Source organism: Globicephala melas, chromosome 13, assembly GCF_963455315.2.
Source record: "Globicephala melas chromosome 13, mGloMel1.2, whole genome shotgun sequence".
NCBI lineage: Eukaryota > Metazoa > Chordata > Mammalia > Artiodactyla > Delphinidae > Globicephala > Globicephala melas.
Window position 1 is genome coordinate 82,482,371 of NC_083326.1, and position 25,125 is coordinate 82,507,495.

Here is a 25,125-nt window from a genome sequence, read left to right on the forward strand (position 1 = left end):
CAATTCTTTTTAGTACTCTATGCTACAGGTACTTAACTATTACACACATAGACCTACATACGAATCCTTTACCAAACTGACCTTCAGAAGCTATTTAAGGCCCCCAAAATATTAGCTAAAATATCTTTGCATTCAGAGTTCTGAAAGAGACATAACTTTCCATGAGGATTAATTAACAATTTGATTAAAAAAGTTCTAAATATAAGAAACTAAGTTTTAACATTTTTCACTCCCAGAAAAAATATCATCTTTATCTGCGTTTATTGATTAAGAGTAATAATTATCCAGGACCTAAAATGGGAGCAGGGTGAGATAAGAAGAGAGGAATGGACAAGTACCCAAATTTGTTCTATCTTTTTAAGCCGTGAAAAAAGTCACATGTCTAATCACATTTTGAGAGGCATGTAATTTAGTCAAAGTCACATGAAAAGGACTGACAAAGCAATAGCATCTTTATTTTTAAAAGAGATTAAAAAGTAAACATAAATAGATGTACAGTGAGAAAAGAGCCCTTGTAAACATCTGAAGTCCTGGGCCTTGTGTCTGCATCTGAGCTCTTGGCCAAGTTGCCTAACTTGGGGGGTTTTAGTTTCATCATTTTTCAATGCAAGCCCCACCATATATTTCAGTGGTTTGTTTAGAGATATGAGAAATTTGTGAATTTCAAGGGCTACATAAATGCAAAGGGATTACATCAGTACTCACACCAGCCTGTTTCTATTCATTCCCTTGTCAGAATGCCTCAGGAATAAGTGCTATCAATTTGTTCACACACCCTTGACAACTGCATACATGGGGTTCTTTTTAAAGAAACAAAGCCTTATTCATGGAAAATTAAATATCCCAAGGCCCCCACGGGGCGGGGGGAGCTGTGCTTGTACCTGGGCCCCAGATTAAGGCACGGCAGGCCAGTCACTGCAGCTCATAGGCACTGGGCGAACACCTGGCTGGACCAGGGGTGTGGCAGTCATGAAACACACATGCATTCTGATGTGAAAGTTTAAAGAACAATGAGTCTAAGGATGTCTTAAAAAAAGAAAGGAGGAAGGCACCCCTGAACTGAGGCCTAATTTCCTTTAGAAGGCAGCTTATGGAACCCAAATATCTTTGTGGGCTAAATACAGCCCTCGACTCTGAAGCAGCCGCCATGCTGGCAGGAGGGACAAACGTCAGCATAAACGCATGCGTCAGTGGTCAGTAAGGGAGACTTCCTCTGCTCTGACAAGTAAGAATAAAATGCTCTGCAAGACCATGAAGGAATTCTTTTTCTTTTCTATTTCATTTTCTTATTATTTTTTAATTGAGGTATAGAAGAATTCTTGATTATACTATTCCTAAAGGTTTATTTTTCTTTTTGTAATTAATAAGACAAAAAACGCCTGTCACTGTTGTGATGTACTCTACAGCAAACCACGGTACAGGCTGTGGCTCTTAGCAACGGTACACACTATGCCTACTTGGCATGCAGAGTAAAGCAGAGAATTTCTCTAGACACAAACTACACATTTTATAAAAGCAGACAGAGACCGTCAGAAAGCATAAGCACCAGGCTTCTAAGTGATGACTCCTGGGGGCCCGTTTATCCTTACTCCAAAGTACTGGAAGCTTCCATGTGAACAGCATTCGATCATCGTCGAAGAATAACAAATAACAAAGCTCTTTTTAAGAAAGTTAGTAGAAACATTTAAAATGTTTCCCATTATTACTGAGAAAATGAAAGTTTTATATAACTGAATTTATTTGCAGATTAGGTAACATTATAGCACTTTAGTTACTGAAACTAGGAGGCAAACAGTGTAATACGAGACAACCTAATTTAGAACATTTCTGGACAAACGCAACTGAACGTGGCTTAAAAATCGAACTATTCTTTCAGTAATTCATACTGAAACTCTTACAAATTTGTCAATTGTGAGTACCAAACGATCACGATGCAATTTTCTGAATATAAGAAGGTCGTATGTTTTCTACAAGTCACTGTACACAGCGTGTTCTAACATTTTCCTTATTAAACACACACACACACACACACACAAAACAATATATAAAAAAAGAAAGCCTACCTCTTTTTCATTTCTAACAACTGATTATTGAGCACAGATCTCTCTTCTTCCAGCTGGGAAAAAAAAACACACACACAACAAAAAGGTCAGTTCATAACAGACAGGCCAGTTTCTCATCCCCCAGGTCACATTCCCATGCTCCAGGACCGCTAAAGCAAAGGGCTTTCCTCAGAGGCAGTGAAAAAGGACCAAGTGTACATCAGGGACCTGAGAGTTAAAATATTAAACAATACCATGTACATGCCATATCTTAGACATTCAATAAATGTTTCCTTCATTTGTTAGACGAATGAGTGAAAACTTCACTATTAACATTCTGGTTCCTTTACTGAAACAAAAGGAGTCAAAGGTCACTAACTTGTGTAGGGCTAGGAACAGGTAATTTATTCTACACGGGCCTTATCTTATGCCTGCTATATCCAGGCATTTCTTTCTCACCTATAAAATAAGAAAGTTACAGAAGAATTTCCAGTGGCCCTTTAGTTCTAAAATTCTGTTATTCTATTAAGGATAAAAAACAAGAGATTCAGCTAGTCAATCTTGTGAGAAAAGATTCACCTCTACCCACAATCTGTACCACATACAGTTTAGCCAAATACAGTACCAATTTTAACTCACACTGTTAATAAAACAAAGAGGTGACAAAAGCTCTTACATGGTTTTTTAGAATCAAAGGATAACACCGAAGACTACGTAATGGTTTCCAACCATTTGGGAGTGGCAGAATTTAAGTCACTAATTCACGATAAGTAGTCGTGGTCTCGTTTCTGATTATGTGTCAGTTATGTACGTGCTTCGCTATAAAGGTCTTTTATACTTTAAAAGTTCTTAAATATAAACATGTATGTTTTGAACATAAGTTTATCAAGAAATCTATAGAGGTTAACACACAGTTTTTTTCCACTGTAGACTCTCTCCTTTCCTAGTCCATTAAGATAAATGCTTTTGCTGCATGAGTAATTCACAGATATATTTAGAAATTTGTAAAGAGTAAAAGGAAGGAAAAACAGTGGGAGGCAAACTTTAAAGGAATGAAACAAGAGGGAGAACATCTGGAGAGTGGGATGTGGAGACGAGAGGGGCTCTCATTTTTTTCTTTTGTACCCTTTTATATGGTTTATATTTATTTTTTAAACAAGGAAGCTGTTTAACTTTTATAGTTAAAAAAATTTTAAAAGAAATAAACAAGACTGGGAAATGACTACAATGAAGATATAAATGGGGCTTCCCTGGTGGCGCAGCGGTTGAGCGTCCGCCCGCCGATGCAGGGAACGCAGGTTCGTGCCCCGGTCCGGGAAGATCCCACATGCCGCGGAGCGGCTGGGCCCGTGAGCCATGGCCGCTGAGCCTGCGCGTCCGGAGCCTGTGCTCCGCAACGGGAGAGGCCACAACAGTGAGAGGCCCGCGTACCGCAAAAAAAAAAAAAAAAAAGATATAAATGGATAAATGACATGGCAGATAATTCACAACAGGGAAAATACAAATAATTAATAAACACTTGGAAAATCATTCAACACTGCAAAGAATAAGTATGCAGAGATGCTCCCCATTTCTTGGAGGCTGAATTTCTTGTTCCTGAATTTCCACAGAACAGAAGTTTAGGATACTTATTGTACTGATTCTTCATAGGAAATAATGTTTTTTTCTGCTTCTGGTCCAGGATCCAATCCAGGATAACAAGCTTCATTTAGTAGTCAAATTTCTTTAGCCTGTCTAGTTCCTCATTCTTTCCTTGTCTTTTGTGACCTTGACTTTTTTTTTTTTTTTTTTTCGGCTGCAGCTTGTGGGATTTTAGTTCCCTGACCAGGGATTAAACAAGGGCCTTCAGCAATGAGAGCTCGGAGTCCTAACCACTGGACCGCCAGGGAATTCCCTGACCTTGATAGTTTTTTTTGACCTTGACATTTTTGAAGAGCACAGAGGCGAGTAGAATGTCCGTCAATTTGGATTCACCTGATATTCCCACGTAAGTAGAGTCAGACTGTGCACTTTTTGGCAGAAACACCACAGAAGTGATCCCATGTCCTTCTCAGTGTGTGATATTAAGAGGCACACAATGTCGATTTTCGGTGAGGATAACTTCAATCACTTGGCTAAAGAAGAATCTTCCATGTTTCTCCACTGTAAAAATACTACTATTTTGTGGAGAGATACTCTGAAACTATGTAAACATTCTGTTCCTTAACAAAATTTCACCCACTGGTTTTAGCACCAACTGATGACTCTTGCCGAAATAATTACCACGATGGATACCAAACAGTGATTTTCTAATTCCATCATTTCACATTCTTACCAGTTGGCATTTTACCATAAGGAAGAGCTTTCCTTTTTTTTTTAGAAAGGCATTCCTATCTATCTATCTTTCTGTCTATCTATCTATCTATTTATGGCTGTGTCGGGTATTCGTTGCTGCCCACGGGCTTTCTCTAGTTGCGGCGAGCAGAGGCTACTCTTCGTTGTGGTGCGTGGGCTTCTCATTGCAGTGGCTTCTCTTGTTGTGGAGCACGGGCTCTAGGCGCACGGGCTTCAGTAGTTGTGGCTCGCGGGCTCTAGAGCGCAGCCTCAGTAGTTGTGGCGCATTGGCTTACCTGCTCCGCGGCATGTGGGACCTTCCCAGACCAGGGATTGAACCGTGTTCTCTGCACTGGCAGGCGGATTCTTAATTACTGCACCACCAGAGAAGTCCCAGGAAGGGCTTTCATTTTTCCCTCATTTACTTATTTATATCTGTTTCCATGGCATATTTATATATCATGGTTTCTTATTTTATTCAATAGGCTATAATCCATCACTATCATTATTTCTTTTTTTTTCATTCATTATTTCTTTTGATGCTCAAATTATCTCAGATTTGGCCAGTGGAAGCCCCTCCAACATGGTTCTGATAGGTTTCTGACTAATCCCCAGTTCTTTAAGCACTTCCTTGCTTCTTGGTACACAAGATATTCCAGGCTCATCTTGTAGTCTTTCTGTCTCAGCCCTGGAATCAGCCATTTCTCTGAGGACCTTTTAGTAGGGAAGAGTATTTAGAAACCAAAATCTAGGTAGTTAGGTATGCTCATTGATATTGGAGTGTTACTACTTCTAAGCCCTGTCAGTGGACTTGACCAAAATTTGAAACTTCTGCTCTTCAAAAGACACTGTTAAGAAAGTATAATGAGAATACAGACTGAGAGAAAACACTTGCAAAACTCAATCTGATCAAGGACTTGTATCCAGAACATATTAAGAGCTCTTACAACTTAATAATACACAGACTACAAACCAAACCTTTAAATGGGCAAAAGATCTGAACAGACACTTGACCAAAGAAGCAGCTCAAAATCATTAGCCATCAAGGAAACGCAAATTAAAACTACACCTGAGATACTTGGGTTATCACTTCTAGTTTCATGTCATTGTGGTCAGAGAACATACTTTGCAGGATATGATGAGACTTGTTTTATGGCCTAGCATATGGTCTACCCTGGAGAACGTTCCACGTGCACTTGAGGAGAATGTGTCTTCTACTATTGTTGAATGGAGTGATCTAAAGATGACTGTTAGGCTTAGCTGATGTTCAAGTCTTCTACTTCCTTGTGGATCTTCTGTCTAGTTGTTCTATCCATTACTCAAATAGAATACTGAAATCTCCAACTATTATTGCTGAATTATCTATTTCATCCTTTAATTCTGTCAGTTTTTGCTTTCTGTATTTTAGGGCTCTGCCATTAGTTGCATATATATTTGTAATTGTATTTTCTTGAGGGATTGATCTTTTTACCATTATAAAATTTCTTCCTCTGTTTCTAGTAACAATTTTTTTTTTTCGGTACGCGGGCCTCTCTCTGTTGCGGCCTCTCCCGTTGCGGAGCACAGGCTCCGGACGCGCAGGCTCAGCGGCGACAGCTCATGGGCCTAGCAGCTCCGTGGCATGTGGGATCTTCCCAGACCGGGACACGAACCCGTGATCCCTGCATCAGCAGGCGGACTCTCAACCACTGCGCCACCAGGGAAGCCCCGATGATGCTTTTTAAAAATTAATTCTGCCGATGTCTGCATTTTAATCAGTGTTTAACTCACTTACATTTAATGTTATTATGCATAAGGTTACATACTTTTTTTTTCAATTAATAGTTTATTTTTTTAAAGAAGTTTCAGGTTCACAGCAAAATCAAACAAAAGGTACAGAGATTTCCCATAACTCCGTGTCCGCACACATGTACAACCTTCTCCACTATCAACATCCCACAGGACAGCGGTGCATGTTACAATCAGTGACACATCATTACCACCCAAATTTCCATAGTTTACATTAGGTTCACTCTTGGTGTTGTATATCCTACGAGTTTTGACAAATGGAGAAAGACATGTATCCACCATTGTAGTATTGTACAGAATAGTTTCACTGCCCTAAAGACCCTTGGTACTCTGCCTATTCATCACTCCCTCCCCCTTTTGCCCCTCACAACCACTATATTTTTGTCCCCATAGTTTTGTCTTTTCCAGAATGCCATATCTTTGGAACCATACAGTATGTTGCCTTTACAAATTGGCTTCTTTCACTCTGTAATATGCATTTAAAGTTCCTCCATCTATTTTCATGGCTTGATAGGTCATTTCATTTTGGTGCTGAGTAATATTCCATCATCTGGATGTACTTCAGTTTATTTATCCACTCACCTATTGAAGGACATCTTGGTTGCTTCCAAGTTTTTGGCAATTGTGATTAACTCTGCTGTAAACATCCATGCACAGGATTTTGTGTGGACATAGATTTTCAATTCATTTGGGTAAATACCAAGGAGCCCAATTACTGGATCATATGGTTAGAGTACGTTTAGTGTTGTAAGAAACTGCTGAGCTGTCTTCCAAAGCAGCTGCACCGTTTTGCATTCCCAGCTGGGAATGAGAATTTCTGTTGCTCCATGTCTTCATCAGCATTTGGTGTTACCAGAGTTTTGGATTCTGGCCATTCTAACAGGTGTGTAGTATGATCTCACTGTGAACTGATAATTCCCTAATGACATCTGATACTGAGCACCTTTTCATATGCTTACTTGCCATCTACATGTCTTATCTGGTGAGGTGTCTGTTAAGGTCTTTTGTCCATTTTTTAATTGCGCTCTTCATTTTCTTGTTCTTAAGTCTTACAAGTTCTTTGTATATTTTGGCCGACCGTCCTTCATTACATGTGTCTTTTGTAAAAATTTTCTCCCGGTCAGCAGCTTGTCTTCTCATTCTTTTCACGTTGTTTTTCACAGAGTAGAAGTTTTTAATTTTAAGGAAGTTCAGTTTATCAATTCTTTCTTTCACGATCATGTCTTTGGGGTTGTATCTAAAGTCGCCTGCATACTCAAGGCCATCTAGGTTTTCCCGTTATTTTCTAAGAGTTTTATAGTTATTCACTTAACATTTAGGTCTATGATCCATCTTGACTTAATTTTTATAAAGGGCATAACACCTGTGTCTAGATTCACTTTTGGGACGTGGGTATCCACTTGCTCCAGCACCATTTGCTGAAAAGGTGATCTTTGCTCCATTGTATTGCCCTTCCTCCTTTGTCAAAGATCAACCGTCTATATTTATGTGGGTCTAGTTCTGAGCGCTCGATTCTGTTCCACTGATCCACTTGTCTACCCTCTTGCTGTACTTGATTATCGCAGCTTTATACTACGTCTGGAGGTTGGGTAGTGTCAATCCTTCAACTTCGCTCTTCTTTAATACTGAGTTATTTGGGGTCTTTTTGCCTCTCCATACAAACTTTAGAATCAGTTTGTCGATATCCATAAAATAACTTGCTGGGATTTTGATTGGCATTGTGTTAAATCTACAGATCGTGTTGGTAAAAACCAACATCTTGACAATATTGAGTCTACCTGTGAACATGGAATATCTCTCCATTTATTTAGCTCTTTGCTTTTGTTCATTAAAGTTTTGTAGTTTTCCTCAGATGGACCTGATACATACTTTGTGAGATTTTTACCTACATGTTTCATTTTGGGGGCTGCTTATGTAAATGGTATTATGTTTTCAATTTCAAATTTCACTTGTTCATTGCTTTGACATAAGAAAGTGACTGACTCTTGTACACTGAACCTTGTATCCTGCAGCCTTGCTATAATCACTTACTAGTTCCAGGAGTCTGTCATTCTTTTGGATTTTCTATGTCACGTGATCTGTGAACAAAGAGTTTTACTTTTTCCTCCCCAATATGTATACCTTTGATTTCCTTTTCTTACCGCATTGGCAAGGACTAGGAGTACAATGTTGAAAAGCAGTGGTGAGAGGGGACATCCTTGCTTTGTTTCTTATCTTAGAAAGAAAGCTTTGAGCTTCTCACCATTAAGTACGATGTCAGCAGTAGTTTTTGTAGGTATTATTTATGAGGTTGATGAAGTTCCCCTCTATTCCTAGTTGGCCGACAGATTTTATCACAATGGGTGTTAGCTTTTTCAAATGCTTCTTCTGTATCTACTGATATGATCTTGTGGCTTCTCTTCCTTAGTCTGTTGATGTGATAGATTACATTATTTGATTTTCAAGTGCTGAACACAGCCTTGCATCTCTGGGATAAATCCTACTTGGTCGTGGAATTGTATACTGTGCTCCAGAAATGGAGGAGACAGTGGTGAACAAAACAGAAAACTGCTGCTCCTCCCTCAGTCAAGTGGTCTGACTGAGCCTACAAAAGCAGGAGTATGTGTAACGGTTCCGAACGTCAGCACATCCTTCACTTCACACAAGCTAGTATTTTTCTTCACACAAGCTAGCAATTTGTTTTAAATCTATCATTCCTCCTTTTAAACATTGTTGGGTTTAATTTGCTAATATTTTGTTGTTACATACTATTTTGATTCCACTTACGTTACCTACTAGAAAAGGCAAAACTATAGCACCATAAAAGAGAGAAATGTTTTTCAGGGATTGGGAAGTGATTGACTATAAAAGGAGCATGAGAGAAATTCTGGGGGTGAAGGAAATCTTGATTTTGGGGTAAATTATATGACTATATACATATATGTCAAAACTCATCACACCATATACCTATGAAGGGTGAATTTTATGTAAACTATACCTTTTTTAATACCTTTTTCTTTTCTATAAATTTATTATTTATGTTTTGGCAGCGCTGGGTCTTTGTTGCTGTGCGCAGACTTTCTCTACTTGCAGCGAGCGGGGGCTACTCTTTGCTGCAGTGTGCGGGCTTCTCATTGCGGTGGCTTCTCTTGTTGCAGAGCACAGGCTCTAGGCACACGGGCTTCAGTAGTTGTGGCACGCGGGCTTCAGTAATTGTGGCTCCTGGGCTCTAGAGTGCAGGCTCAGTAGTTGTGGCTTAGTTGCTCCACGGCATGTGGGATCTTCCCGGACCAGGGCTTGAACCCGTATCCCCTGCATTGGCTGGCGGATTCTTAACCACTGCACCACCAGGGAGGCCCATAAATTATACCTTAATAAATATAACTTCGGGGGAAAAGGCGAGTTTGAGTAGTGTATACAATATTGCTTTTGTAAAAAACAAACTATATGTATATGCTGTTACACACATTAAGAGAAGTATGGAAAGGTACACCCAACCATTTATAATGTTGCCTCCATGAAACAACAATGGGAGGAGTAATAACTTTGAAATGGTATGTATTTGTATTGTTTCATGTTACAAACACGTATGATTATTTTTAATTTTAAAATAACGTTACAGGGCTTCCCTGGTGGCGCAGTGGTTGAGAATCTGCCTGCCAATGCAGGGGACACGGGTTCGAGCCCTGGTCTGGGAGGATCCCACATGCCGCGGAGCAACTGGGCCCGTGAGCCACAATTACTGAGCCTGCGCGTCTGGAGCCTGTGCTCCGCAACAAGAGAGGCCGTGATGGTGAGAGGCCCGCGCACCGCGATGAAGGGTGGCCCCCGCTTGCCACAACGAGAGAAAGCCCTTGCACAGAAACAAAGACCCAACTCAGCCATAAATAAATAAATAAAGCAAACTGTCAACAAGTAAAAATAAATAAACACTATAAAATAACATTACAATTTAAAAGGAATAGGGAATTCCCTGGCGGTCCAGTGGTTAGGACTCGGCGCTTTCACTGCCGTGGGCCCCGGGTTCAATCCCTTGTTGGGAACAAAGATCCCGCAAACCACGCAGCATGGCCAAAAAAAAAAAATGGGGGGGGGCAAATTTTATTTTTTAGAGGTACAAAGATATTTACAGATAAAATGACAGTATTCTAGGATTTGCTTCAAATTAATCTATGATGGGGTGGAGGGTGAGTGAGAGTAGAATTGAAGCAAGAGTGACTGGGACTTCCCTGGCGCCCCAGTGGTTAAGACTCCTCGCTTCCACAGCAGGGGGGGCGGGTTCAATCCCTGGTCTGGGAACTAAGATCCCACAGGCTGCGCGGCCAAAACAAAAAAAAAAAAGAAAGAAACAAGAGTGACCAAGAGTTGACTGCCTTTGGAGTGGGGTACATGGGGATTCACTGTTCTGCTCACTCTGCTTCTGTGCGTGTTTGAAACTTTCTGTAATAAAAGGCTGAATAAAAGCGAGGGTTATTTTACAGAAAAATATTAAGAAGATAACATTACGGTGAAGACAGTATACAAGTGACCATGATTTGGGGAACACTGGACCAGAAAATCTCAAACAGCTGATCTAGCCACAAAACTGTTTTATAATACAATAAACATGGTGGGTAATTTGTTTCCAATCTATCACTTAAGAAAAATACTAGCTTGTGTGAAGTGAAGGATGTGCTGAAGTTCGGAACCATTACACAGTCAGACCACTCGACGGAGGGAGGACGGGCAGTTTTCTGTTTTGTTCACCACTGTCTCCTCCATTTCTGGAGCACGGGCAGGCACACAGTAGGCACTCAGTAACTACGTGTCGCGTAAACGACTGGGTCAGAGAGCCGGTAAGCTGGTGCTCTCCTCGGGTGTGGGTTGGCAGGGACACTGAGGAACCAGGGTTCTCACAGGAGGAACTCTCTGCTCAGCCAGTCTGAGCGAGCTGGCACTCAGCTGCTGCTTTTCTCGCCGACTTCCCCAGGGAAGTGGTTCATGTGTGGGCGACTTCAGCCTCTTCTCTGAGCAAGTGTTCTGAGGTCCAAAATAGCGGCGCTACCTTGACAGCACAAGACACATCCCCATCCCCTGTGTCTGCGGATTTCTAGTCTCGCCTCCCACACAGACTCCTGCTCTTGGAAGTGGCGAAGGTAACGGGGAGAGAGGAGAGGAGGATTTGGTCAATTCTGTGGACAAGCCCTTTCAGAGAAGAAACAATGAACATTAGCTGTCTCGCCTCGCACACCCAGACACACTTCTCCATGTACACAGAGCAAGAAGGACAGAGAGGGAGAAAGAAGCAAATTTAATTTGACTTGAATTTAACAGGAGAAAGAAAAATCAAAGTAAATAAAAGAAAATGGCTGAGGGCTGAAAAATGTTCTTTACCACAAAGATATATTCCTTTCTAAGAACTCCCACTAGGCTTATACATTTATTTTGTAAAATTTTTAAGTAGAATATATTTTTTTAAAAACATAGATGTTAGTATCATTTTCTTAGGTATAAGTTAATTTTAAATAATATCAAACATCACCCTGATATAAAAATGAGAAGGCTTGCATACTTCCACGTTCTTTTAACTCTGTCACCTCAAATTTTGTTAGTTATATTCTCTCTGTATATTTTTCTTTTTTCTCCTTTGTCTTTGATTTGTTTTCTTTTTGTCTTGCAAATGCTTTAAGCTTACCTTCACTAAATGATCAAAATTGACATCACCAATAATAGGATAAAGCAACATCACCTGCCTCTGGCCAGGAAATGGTAATCACTTATATAGTCTTCCTGCTAAAGATGGATAACCTAAATACCATCACGAGGAAACACCTGACAAACCCAAAATGAAGGATTTTATACAACATAACTGGCCTGTTTTCAAAAAAGTCAAGTCATAAAAGACAAAGGCAGAAGAACCATTCCAGATAAAGACAACTAAAGAGACCCGAGTCAATGAATGGAATGCATGATCCTGGACTAGATCCTGAATTGGGGGGAAAAAAACCCCCACAAAAACTATCGATACAAAGGATATCACCGATAATTGCCTACACAGGAATAGGACCCATACATTAGATAATAGTGTTCAACTTCCTGAATTTGACAGCTGCACTGTGGTTAGGTAAAAACAAATCCTTAGCCTACATGAGCATTCTGTGTTTTATTTTTACAACTTTTTGCAAAGCTTGAAATGATTTCCAAACAAAAAGTTAAAATCACAACTCTGTTCCTCATCTGTGATTCCCTAAACTGCTAGCTTAGCTGTCTATTAACCTGGATTTAGTGCTCACCTCCAGTCCCTTTGCCAGGCTTCTCCTGAGCTAGTAAGTCCTGTATATTGAGTCATGTCCTGCTTGGCCAAATTTGACCAGCAAGTAGCAGCTACTCTCCAGAAGGACTCATAGATGCTATAGCTTCTAAGTTCTTTCAAGTTTGGAAGAACCTGTCTTCTTACCTGAATAATAATCGCTTGGATATGATGTTCCTGATCATATTTTCTGTCCCTTAGGACTCTGGAAACAGTGCACTATGGGTTTTTTTGTTTTTTGTTTTCTGGCCTTGAATGCGGCTGCAGTGGGCTATTTTTTCTCCTTTTTATAAGGAATCTGCTTTTTCTGCCTGGGGACCTGAAGAATTCTCTGTATATTTTCAGAAACGTTCATTAGGTCCCTGTTTCTGATGTATTTACCAGTTCTGATATGGTGTGGTTTGGGTCTTCAATTTGTTTCCTTAACTCTTTCCTCTCTCTGTTCAGCTTGTGTCATTTTACCATCTTCTCTCTGAACAGTTGTTTTATTTACATCACTTAAGCTTTTATATAACACAAAGCAATATTTTACTCTGGGTAATGTTTTCTCATGACCTGAATCCCTCATCTCTCTTTGGATTCCTAGGTTCTTTTCTTTTGTTCTTTCCTCTTTTGGTACAGTATGGAGTCACTTTTCATCTTACCCTGGGCTGCTCTACCTAGACCTTCTATTTGCTCACATGTAATGTAAATGAATTTTCCTTTATGCCCCTCCTACTTTATCTGAGCCCTCCAAGCTACAACTGAAAAATCGGGCATTGCAGTCTATATATTTCTGTAGCCAGAGGGCCCTGGGGCAAGGGTGGGGAGAGTGCTGTCGGGTGACTATAGGATCTGCTGGAGGTGTCTCTCTGAGCTTTTCCCTTTAGTGTCCTGCATCTCAGTTACTGCATCAGAAAAGAGGCAACTCTATTCCTGAAGGAGTGTGTGCTCAGCTTCAGCTCCAGGCAGATATTACAAGTTGGCTCTTTCAACGTCTACTCTCACCTCCTCTGTTTCCTTCCCTTCCTGGAGGAATCCAGCCTCACTCGTGGTTGGAGGTGACACTATTACAGAGATCTGAACTGTCCTCTCCAAGTGAAAAGATAAACCATGTGAAGAGGAGCCCTCTGCCCTTCCCCACTTGTCCTTCCGCCTGCTTCCTCCCGGGAAGTTTCGCAGTGCCTGGGGGTGTAAGAGCCACTGAGACTGAGAGGATGAAAACTATCTGCTGAGGAGAGCAGCAGAGCAGAGAGCGGGGGCAGGGTTCCCTGAGGACATTCTTGAGTGGCTGGACCCACGGGGACTACCTACCTGTGAACTTCTCATCATTTGAGTAAAAACCCACCCATTCCCACCCACCCCTGTTTACTTAAGCCACCCTGTCGGCTAGACGGGCTATGGAAAATGACAACTAGCCGTTTGTCCTGCTCTGGTAGAGGGCTGGGTGGCAGAAGCAGCGCTGGCCTCAAAGATTTTTCCCTGACTGCCTACTCACTTCTTCAGCCTAATTTCCTCCAAACTGGGTTGGGCAAGGGGATGGGGAGAATCAGAGGGAAATTTCTGGGGATTCTGCTATTAGTTTTCCTTTCCCTTACCACTGTGAACAGTTTCAAACAGAGTCACAGGACAATTTTGTTTCTTTTCTTGGTTGTCAGTTTCCACGTTTACAGCGTGAACCTGATTGGCTTTGCTGGATTTTCCTGAAGGTGTTTTTAACAGGTGAAGAAGTGTGTTCATTTCACGAGGTGTGGCAGCGGGAGAGAGATTCTGTGACCCAGCTTCACTCGGCCCTACTCGCCCGGAGGCCACCCCACCTCAACTCCAGATTAAAATTTGATGGCCCACGACACTACTTTTCCAAAACAAAACATGACAAGCTAAAAACAGCGTTTCCTTTCTAAACATTCAGGTCTGGGAATGCAGGTTTATTTAAAAGGCAGGCAGTGTTTCATGGATCAATTTAGATGATAACCCCAGTTTTTTGTATACTGTATCTGTTATAACCTCTGTTAGGAAGAGGTGTTGATGAAATACAGTTACTGAGTCATCTCATATCTGTCCAGTTTCCATAAGCCAACTATGACCTCATTTTGCAAATAACCAGGGGAAAAACCAGCACTATTCCCATAGTGATAGTTCAGTGTATCTGCAACCTCACAGAGGAGAATACATGTAAGGTTTAGAAATGATACATCAGACATTTCAAAACTGACTCCCCAAGGTGACTGTTTCTGTAGAAGAACTCACATCATTCTGATTATTTTTAGTATTCTCTATGAGAAAAAATAATGCTCTGCACGGTTTCCATTAATCTTGACACCACGTGACCCTGCCTGAATTCACTGTACAGTCCACCATCCACACATAGAGCAAATGTCCTGCTCATGTGGTGACTGGCTTTTGGCAACCACAGCTCTGCAGTGGAGCCATGAAACTGGAAGTAAGTGGACTGGAAGAAAGCAGAAAGAGCAGTCACACAGTCTCCATATCTTACGCTGTAAAACGGGACCTGAGGGCCTGGCTAAAGATGAGATAGTCATTTCATCACTCATTCACTCGTTAAACCTGCATGTCCTGCTCTAGGAGGCCCACTGTCTCCGAGCTGTGCGGGGAGAGAACCTGAGTGGACCACACACCCGGCTCCGAGGGTCACGCTTAGAGAGCCGAGGAGACTGCGACCTGGACCGGGGAAGGAAGCAGCCACCTGCGGACGAGAGGTGACGACGCGGCACGGGCCTCCAGCGGTGAGGGACAGGGCACGAGTCGGGGGGAGGGGGAGAGACGGACAAGCAGACACGCAAACGGCCAGGGACGGGGTGTGGTGGGAGATGCAGGAGACACGTGAGGTGTGGAGGAAGCCAGGGGAGGAGCGTCGGAACGTGGATGGTGGTGCGCACCGTCTACAGAGCGTGCAAGGAGCCACGCGCGTGCAGCCGCAGGGAAGCGACCGCTCAAGCCAGAGTCCTTGCCGGCGTGCACTGGGGAGGCAGGAAGCCGACTGCAAGGGACGGGGAAGGAAAGGGGAGTGAGAAATAAGGCAGAAAACAAACTTAAAAAGTTTGGAAGTAAAGATAAGCTGAGAAGATAGGGCTGCAAGCGTGAAGGGTGTGGCGAGATGCAGACCTGAGGAGGATCTCCCAACCCAGCGGAAGACCCAAGACCCGAAGGTGCGATGAGACGCAGCGGCTCCAGGCAGGGGTGGAGGCTTCAGGAGGAAGGGGGGGGGGGAGTCTGAGTGGAGAAAGAGACTGAGACACCTGAAGCAAACGGATACATGAAACGTGGTCGATCCCTTCAATAAAATGCGACTCGGCCGCGAAAAGATGAAGTTTTGACACAGGCTGCAACGTGGACGAGCCTCGAAAACATTAACCTCAGTGAAAGAAGCCAGATGCAGATGGTCACGTGCTGTACGATGTCATTTACGTGAAATACCCAGAATGAGCAAATCCACAGGGGCAAAAAAAACGGATTAGTGTTGCCAAGGGCTGGGAGGAGGGAGGGATGGGGAGTGGCTGCTTAAGTGGAGTTTCCTTTTGGGGTGATGAAGATGTTCTGCAACTAGACAGAGGTGATGGTCGCACAACACTGTGAATGGACTAAGTGCCACTGAATTGTACACTGTAAAATGGGTAAGACAGTACATCTTATGTGTATTTGAACACACACACACACCGCACGCATGCACACACACACACACACACACATCCCCAAAACCAACCCAAAGCAGCATAAAACCAGTCAGGACATCAGGAAGGAAACAGTGTGAGAGCAAACCGTCAACAGCAATTATAATGACAATCTTCAAAACCATCAGTCATAAGAAAGGCTAAATTACGTGAGCTATTAGGTTGAACCATATGAAACTGCAGAACAACAGCTACTTCATATGTTCAATCTCATACAGACTCTCAAAAGACGAGGCACCCTACGCGACATTTTATGAAGATTTCTGTCACAGGCGATGCCAGATTAACTCCAACACTTCTGCTTCTCACAACCCTAACTGACCCTGGTTGTCACTCCCCTCCCCTCTTAAAATGAAAAACCCTCCTGGGTAAAGGGGACTTAGAGAGGAAAGGAGAGGGTCTGATGGGGCAGGCAACGAGGAGTGCGCACATGGGGCTCTGCTTCTGGCTTAGCCAGCTCCACCCTGGAGGGCTGCCAGCGAGCAGGTAAGCCCCACAACTGTTCAAACACTTCCTCCCGGGGGACATGGCACCCGCTTGCCAATCAAGGCAGACGAGGGTTTCTAGGAAAGCACAGAAGCTATCATCACTCTCCACGCCTTTGACCAACCTGTCCTGCTCACTGTTAGCCCTTAATTTCGGGACTCCTTCATCACCTTTTAAGGTGATAGAGAGAATGCTCTACAAAACTACTGTCACAGGGGAGCAGGGATTCTTTTATTTCAACAAATAATCTGACTTCCAAATGACAAACAGGAAATGAAATAGCCCTCTTCATGAAGATGGCTTCTCAAGGAAATCAAAATCCTTAGCCCATATTCCCAGTGAGAGTCTTAAGATGCAGGATAGGATGTCCCTTGCACTCTAGTGGTTAAGACTCTGTGCTTCCACTGCAGGGGGCGTGGGTTCGATCCCTGGTCGGGGAACTAGGATCCCACATGCCACGCGGCGAGGCCAAAAAAAAAAAAAAAAAGATGCAGAACAGATTCTGGAATCTCGTGGGTTTTCTAAGCAAAATAAATATTTGAGGCAGAAAAAAAGTAACAGTAGAACTGAAAGTATATTTTTATAGTACTGTTTGACCCCACCTACCCCACTCCTAGCTCAGAAGGTTTTTTTCTTTTAATTTTAACAATAATTACGAAGTACATAGAAATAAGTTTTATTCTCAGTAAGGGACAGGAGCAGGCAAACAGGCTTACGAGTTAGTCAGACACGAGTTCTGATCTCAGCTCCTCCCCTGCCTAGCTCTGTGTCCTTGGTGAACTGCTTCAGTTTTCAGCCTCAGCTTCCTTTTGTCTTACAAGATAACCTTACTGTCTCAGTAAGACATGTGGTGACGATTCTGTGAAACAGCGGCAGAGCAATCCGCTCAGTACACGGTCAGCGAATGTGGTGCTGAGCAAAGGGACCGGGATGGAACTCGGGTCCCGGGTCTGTCCCACGTCAATCTAGTCTCTACTGTCTTCACTTTATTATTTTTTTAAACATTTATTTATTTACTTACTTATTTTGGCTGCGCCAAGTCTCAGCTGCGGCACGCGGGATCTAGTTCTCCAACCAGGGATCAAACCCGGGCCCCCTGCGTTGGGAGCGCGGAGTCTCACCCACTGGACCACAGTCCTCCACTGTCTTCACTTTAGAAATGAAACACTGACTATGTCTATAGTACTACAATTAAAATTCTTTTTTTTTTTTTTTTAAATAGGGTTTCTGCCAAACTCTGTAGTATATTTCTGAACAAAGTTGATCAATAGTTCGGCTCAACTGCAGCAAGTAACAAAGTGGAAATTCGTGATCTTACGTAAGTAAGCAGCACCCTAGACCCTTGGAGATTATGTAGGAAGAGTAATAAAAGCCAATGAATTAATCAGTCTTCTTTAGCCTAAGGCTGCTTCTAAGTTATTTTAAGTGGGGGAATTCTCTCCACTCTTTTGAAACGTGTACACGTCAAGGGAAGCAGTATCTGCAGTCTTCCTTGGTGTCCACCGTCACTGTTCACAATCTCTAGTGTCGCAGCCTATCATGGTTTAGTTCACAGCCGCTTACTTCTCTCTCCAGAGTAAACACAGGGCCCTACAAAGGGCCAAACAACCCCTGCTTTTAAGGGAAGTCACTGCCCTGGTTGTTTCTTGCAGGTGCTGTTTTCTAACATTCTTCAGAGTCACTGAGCTTCAAATGTTTAGTCCTAAGACCTTTTCAGAAAGAAGGTAATTCAAATACCAAGGCAAAAGAGAAAGGGCTGGAGGATGGAGAGGAACCCTGTAAACCTCTGCCCAAGGAATCGTGATGCTTCCCCCTTAGTCTTTCCGGTTCTGAGTGACAGAAACAAGAAATGTAATCAACAGTCCGGTTAAGGTCAAAACGTGAGACAGGAGGCTGACCTCTGTGTGTTCTTCCCATGGGTGGATGCCACGCTCTCCGTCAAAGACGTTCAGTGAGATGAGATAAAAGGAGACGAACAGACTCAGCACTTGGCCGAGATCCTTCCCTTGCAAGTCCTTACAGACACCCTGATGTCAGAGGCACCCACAGGGTTTCAGACGCTCTGGTTTGTGCCAGGAAAAAAAGAACCTCATCTGGTCAAAGGGCTTCTGTTTTCCATGAACCCCGCTTTCTCACACAGTGACCAAAGCAGAGTGCAGCAACCCTATTTACATCAACCCCCTTTGATCCTTTTCCTGACCCAAATCAGAAAATGACACATGTCTCCCGATGCTATTGGCTGAACGAGGTTGAGCACATTACTACCTTCTTTGGGCTTCCGTTTCCTCTTTTACACGTGGGGGTAAGGACAGAGTTCCATCTCATGGAACTACTGTGAAGACTGAGAGGACAGCTATCGTGTATTCGTGCCTGTCACACAGTAAAATAAGAGCCACTGAATGTGAGCTGCCATCACCAGGAGCGTCGTTGTTGGCCTGGAGTCTGGAGCCACGGGCCATTTCTCCAGTGAAGTGAGGCAGCTGTGGAAAGCTCTAACGAAGACTTTCAAGTATGAAATCAACTCTCTGAAGAGCGCTTTCACTACAAATGGCACCACGACAATGGACACTCAACCTACTCCATCCAAATGAGAATTAGTACTTGCAAAGTATGCTTGTGAAGAAAAAATTCTTGTCCCCTTGACGCGCAAAGCAAGAAATAATGACCACACAGTAAAATTCTCTTAAAAATGTCATTTTTTGGAACTTCTGCTCTGAGGTCAGACGTGACTAACAGTCTAGCGTTTTGATTCAAGAATAAAAAGCAGAATACAGCATTCTTTAAAATCAGTTTTGCTTCACTGTTTAATAAACTTGTCAGAAGCCTTTGTAATTTAAATACGGAAACAAGTGGGTTGTGGTTAGCTTATCGTTCATTCCAGGTGTAACACACGTCCCGTACACCAATGCACACGAGTGCACATGTAGACACAGTTCCATTAGGAGATGCTTAAACATTTTTTTTAATTTAAAGGAAAGCAGAGTCCTATTTAAAAACAGCTGCCAACCCTCACACCAAATCTGTCTTCTTGGAACCTTTTTCTTAAAACCAATTTTGATGAAAGAAAAAAAAAACCTTCGAGAAAAAAAAATTTTGAAACCCAAGCAGTAGGGAAGAGATACTGTCCCTATCCATTTAAATACATTTTTGCCATAAGATCATCTGATAAAGATCTTATTTTCTACTTGCCTGCAAGTTCCCAGCGCTTTTTTTGGTTTTGTTTTTAAAGGACCTGTCAACTCACTCCTACCCAAGTCCTACAGCAGCACGCTTGAAAACCAGGAGACACAGAACACAGGTGACTTGAAATCCCATTTGCACCACCCCACCACATGGAGCACGTTCTCTGAGGAGCCTCCGAGCGCCCTGCCCACAGCAGCAGACACCTGCGTGGCCGGGCTGGGAATGCCCACCCAACGCCCACTGACCTTTTGATGACTTGTGACTTCGTCCCTGCTTCTCCCCAGCTCCTCGGCAAGTTTCACGTTCTCTTCTTGCAGGGCTGAAAGCTGCTGGGACTTCTGAGCTGCTGCCTGCTTTAGGGTTTCTCTGCAAGGACAGTGAGTGCAGGGTTACCATAGAAACAAGACAGGCAAGGAAACTGTGGGAGACGACCAGCTTCACAGCACCAAGGAAAATATATCTGGGTCACGTGCCTGATAGGCTCTATAACAACAGAAGGCAGCATTCTCTACGTGCAGGAGGGGCCAAGTGGCTTTAACCTCTCAGGAGGAGGACTGCTGCTCGCATGTATTCCATTTTTTTTCAAACCTGATAAACACTACATCCACTCTCTCATCACCCACACTTACCCCACTTCTAAATACTCCCCATACAAAAAGCAGGGTCACTCTAAAATAAATGACAGATGAAATGGTCATTATTCCCCTTACTTCCATTAGAAAATTATACTTAAACCTATCATGTTGATAAAGTGATTTACTTTGCTGCCACGGCACTGTTCCAACTGTACAAATCTGTAATCTGTTTTTGTTTTTTTTTTCTGGCAGAAATGTACATCTGATGGTTCCATTTGCCAGTATCTGTCAGAATCAAGTGCTGGCGGGAATCTGGGTATATTTTCAGGACAATTAGAGGTGAAATGCCCAAAGGAAATGCAGTTTTCTAATTACATAACAAGTGTTTTGTTTTGATTGTATTCTTTCCATACTGCTAACTTGAAATTAAAAGAAGCAAATAAAAATACAGCTTGCTAACCATATTATACCATGAATATCAGCATATAAAACGTGAACAGGGTAAATGTATTTATTAAACATCTTCCCATTATTAAGCTTAATTGCAAATATACATCCCAAATTATCCTTTATACGTGGACATTGAAAATAGTTGATTTGATTGTTGGATTTTAGTTTTATACCATAGAAGGTTCTGATGCAATTATGAATTTTAAGTCTGTGCTGGCTACATTCCATTTAGGGAGCTATCATACGTGGCTGAATTCTGAATCAAGTCATCTGGCTATGAATCCATCTGCTGATGCATGAACACATCTATTTTTAACTTCAGTTGTCTAATGGGTGGCAGTGCTTGGCATCTTCAGTTTTCTTGATTTTTAATTCTCCATGTACCTATAACATACCTATGGGGCTGACCTCATGAAGATACAGGGGAAGATGTCTACACAAAAATCCTCTTAGCACATTAAATTTGGCATTTTACAGAGATGTTTATTTAGCAAGTGAAGAAAAACTGAGAAGGAATTTTAGCCTCAGGTAATTAGTCATTCAAAAGCTGGGAGGCCTGATTTTAATTATGGATCAAAACACACGCGCACTACAGCTAAAGTTCATCTTCTGGCCAAAATCCATCAGCTCTTGACAAATCAGAAGATTTTACTTATGATGAAATCATCATAAGCCAAACCTTTTATTCCCAAGTGGTCACCACCTTCATTAGGGGCTATTTGGTTTCAGCATTTGTGTGGCCTGTCAGTGATAAGTTCAAGATCCTGTTCTCTTTTAAAGATTTTCATGCTTTAAAATTTTTTAAATCCTTGGTTTCTGTTAAGAGCCCACAGTAGAGAAAATTAAAACAAGGAGTCAAAGAAATATCAAGATGCCCTAAGATTTATAAAAATGATATTGGTTCAATGTTTTAAAACCTGCAAAACGATTTCATGTACATTTAATCCTCAAAGCCCAAGGAAGTGAATGTTATTATTTATATTTTAAAGATGACAAAATTGAAGCTCAGGTAAGTGAAAAGATTTGCCCCAAATCAAGTAAGCTGTAGAACCAAGAGAACTGGAGTTAAAACTGGCAGACACACCTCAGTTGTGATTTGAATATAGAAACACCTCTTTCGAGTTTTCTTCAGACCAGAGGGGATATGTACATTTCATAGAAGAAGGAGGCTCTAACAGCCTAGCTTCTGGACATACTCTAAGGAATAATTCTAAAAATACCTACAAATATAATTCTCCCAATTTTTAAAGATGCTTTTCTTTCTACATTATAAGATAGATATCCTGCAACAGAAAAGGAGACTGTCACAGTTTTAAAACTGAGAGGCAAACATTGCTAATATTGACTTGCAGACATTCTACTTAGGAATCTATCATAAACCTATTAATTACCATGCTAAATATATTCTAGATTTATTACTGTGCCCGGTGAGTAATTAAAGGCAAAAATTAGATGGCTTATATCGTTTTCCCTGAGAGTCAAAAATTACACACCAGAGAGAAACCATTTTATTCTCTCTCTCCAACTAAAAATAGGAGCTGGCTCACCAAAATCAAGTTTTCCTAAAACCAGCTGAGTAAGTGACATAGAAGAAAAGGAACATTTAGCTGCAAATGCCGGGATTCCAGGGCCGAGGGCAAGTTTCTGGAGGAAGTGGTTCTCGTTAGAACTCCTGGGTCTGCATCGGTGTCCTGGCAGGTGAAGAGAAACACCTGAAAAGCTCTAGAGGCCATGAAGACCCCAAGTATGTGCTAAACCTCGAAAAACAAACAGCTGCTCCTTCCCTAGCTCGGAGCACTGGGGAACAGACTAAGGAACAGTAAAATGACTGCTTTTTTCTTTTTAAGAAGCACTGTTCTCATGACACAGTACATTTATATCAGCTGGTCCTTGAAATGCGGCCAAGTCTCAGGCAGGGAACAATGAGTCACTGGGGGTGGGGGGCGCTTTCAACCCACTCCTCACACCTCCCTCCAGCAGCCTCCCACGTACGTCACTGCTGTGTCTCCCACTGCCCCTCCGTCCTGCTAAGAGTCCCGGCCTTGACCGGCCAAGTTACTGGCACAAGGCACAATTCTCGCAGCCCTGCTGGGCCAGGACAATCAGAACCAGCACAGGCACTGTCTGCCCTGTGGTCTGGCTCCCCCTGGCCCGAACTCCTCCCTCAGGGATCAGAGACCCGGGAACTGGGCCCGGGGAGGAAGGTGCAGGCGACGTGGATGGCAGCGCAGCCCACAGGCTTTTGCTCCAGCTCCCTTGCGGCCGCGGGCACAAGGCTGAGCTTTCCTTATTCAATGGGGTCGTTCAAAGGGCACGCAGAAAGAGTTTCCCTCTTGGCAGAGGTGAGATCACCGCACACTGAGAGGGGATGGGGGACATGACAGAGAGACTGAGGAGGGTGACACTTAACGCTAGACCAGTGCGACGACCCTTACGGGAGACTCTCAGATAGCTCTGCAGGAAACAGGAATTCCACCCTCGGCTGGGTCCCCTCTGGCTCCGCCCCTCCACTACCCAGCACGGCCCAGAGAGCTCAGAGGCGGGTGATGGCAGACGGGGCGTGGTGAGGGTATCTTCTCCCTACGCTCAGATCCTCCCTCAACAGCTGCCTTTGTGATGCAGATGATGGGCTCCAGACACTCAGGTGAGCAGAGCTACTTTGTCACGGTAGGGGGGGTGACCCTGAACTGTAGCTGAACCCACCCTCTCTGAACTGATTTGAATTCGTTTTTCCTATCACAGTGACCGTTTCTATTTGTGCTCTTTGCCTTTGGCAGACCAGGAGATTCAAGCCTCTCCTGGTGGCCAATCACCACAACTGTGCATGTACACATCCGTGCAAAAGGAACTGTTGGGAGCTGTTTAAACACCACCTAGAGAAACATCACTAAAACTAAGACTGACAAAAGGATCCATCACCAGCGTCATGAGCTGTCCATCCCCTCAGATGAGCAGCTCAGATGAGATCATTTCTAGGAGGATTTTAAGAACTCTCAGAAGAACTAGACATAGTATACTGATTTAATCAACACATAGTACTGAGGATGGTGACTTGGGAACAGCAGTTTGGAACTGGTGCTTTTGTTTGTGTTTGAATCTCATCTATTCGTTTGATCAAAACTGGAAATAAATAATACAAACCCTCGGAGGGCAGGGTCCACAAACAATTCACCTTTGTATCCTTCCTAGCTTAACTGTACCTAGAACAAAGGACATACTCAAATGTTCACCAGATTGTTGGCTTTAAATTTTAGGTTCACATGGCTGATACAGTGTAGTTCTCAGAACAGATAAGCAAAATGAAATCTACTCTGTAACTGTCACTTACAATGCCAGATAAATAACCACCTGCAATGATTATAAGAACCAAACTCAAAAGGTGGTATTGACAAAGGAAACATGGGCAGCCTGTCTGCCTGAAATCTAGGCAGCAGACTGATGGGTAAACCTTGATTGGAAAGAGTCTCCCAAAATTCTGCTCTTTTAATTTCCACGCCAGAAGATTAGATTACTCTTAAAATCAAGACTACTGATCATCTCAAAAGTGCATGCTTTTTTTTTTCCCTATAGAAAGAGTTTTGAGGGATTGATTAATAAAGGGCCTGATGTTTCCTAATGTTGAGATTAGCTACCATGTAAGCATACCACTTTAAAAAGCTCCGATTCCCCTTGGATTTTCATAAGGCTTTACCAAGTCACATTTGAACCCCAGCTGCCCTAACTCATCAGCCAGCACACATTTCATTTTGATTCTGTAACTTAGCTATAGTTCTGACTTCTCAGTGTAACGTTACAGGGGTGACTTCTAGGGTTTGCAACAGCGTTTGGGGGGCAGGAGGGAGACTACTGCTTTTGACTACGTACTTGTCAAGTATTCTAAAAATAATTAGCATTGCTTTCCCTTTTGCAATTTTAAGTAAGTGCCGTAATTTCCCTCAGAGGAGGTGAACTTACATTTCTTTCTTGAATTCTTCCATTTTTTGGTTCTCTACAGTCAGAAGTTCTTTTGACTTGTTCAGCTCCTCCATATTTTTCAAGTTGTTTTCTTTAAGTGTATCCAACTTAAACACCAAGAGAAAAAAACTTGATGAAATTATTTCATTTTCCAATCACATGACTGGACAGACAAATCATTCATGAAAAGGTGCATTAGAAAGGTGAAATTAGTCATTTGCAAAACAAACAAACAAACAAACAAAAAGATTACCTGGGTGAAGAGATTATAAATCATCAAGTCTATTATAAACTGCAACCTCCCCCTTACGTTAGTCAGACATGTCCTGTACACCTGGCCAAAACGTCAAACTAAATTGCTACATAAATTAAAGCAAAAGTTTTCTTTCACCTTG

The 25,125-nt window shown here is 42.5% G+C and overlaps 1 protein-coding gene across 1 annotated transcript in view; it reads right to left on the reverse strand.

The window, feature by feature from the left end:
• Positions 1-25,125, reverse strand: part of CLIP1 (CAP-Gly domain containing linker protein 1) — a 122,639-nt gene that overhangs the window by 9,451 nt on the left and 88,063 nt on the right. Inside the window, 3 exon segments of the mRNA XM_060283144.1 lie at positions 2,064-2,116; positions 19,997-20,117; positions 24,731-24,837. Of these exon segments, the coding sequence (XP_060139127.1) occupies positions 2,064-2,116; positions 19,997-20,117; positions 24,731-24,837 (281 nt within the window).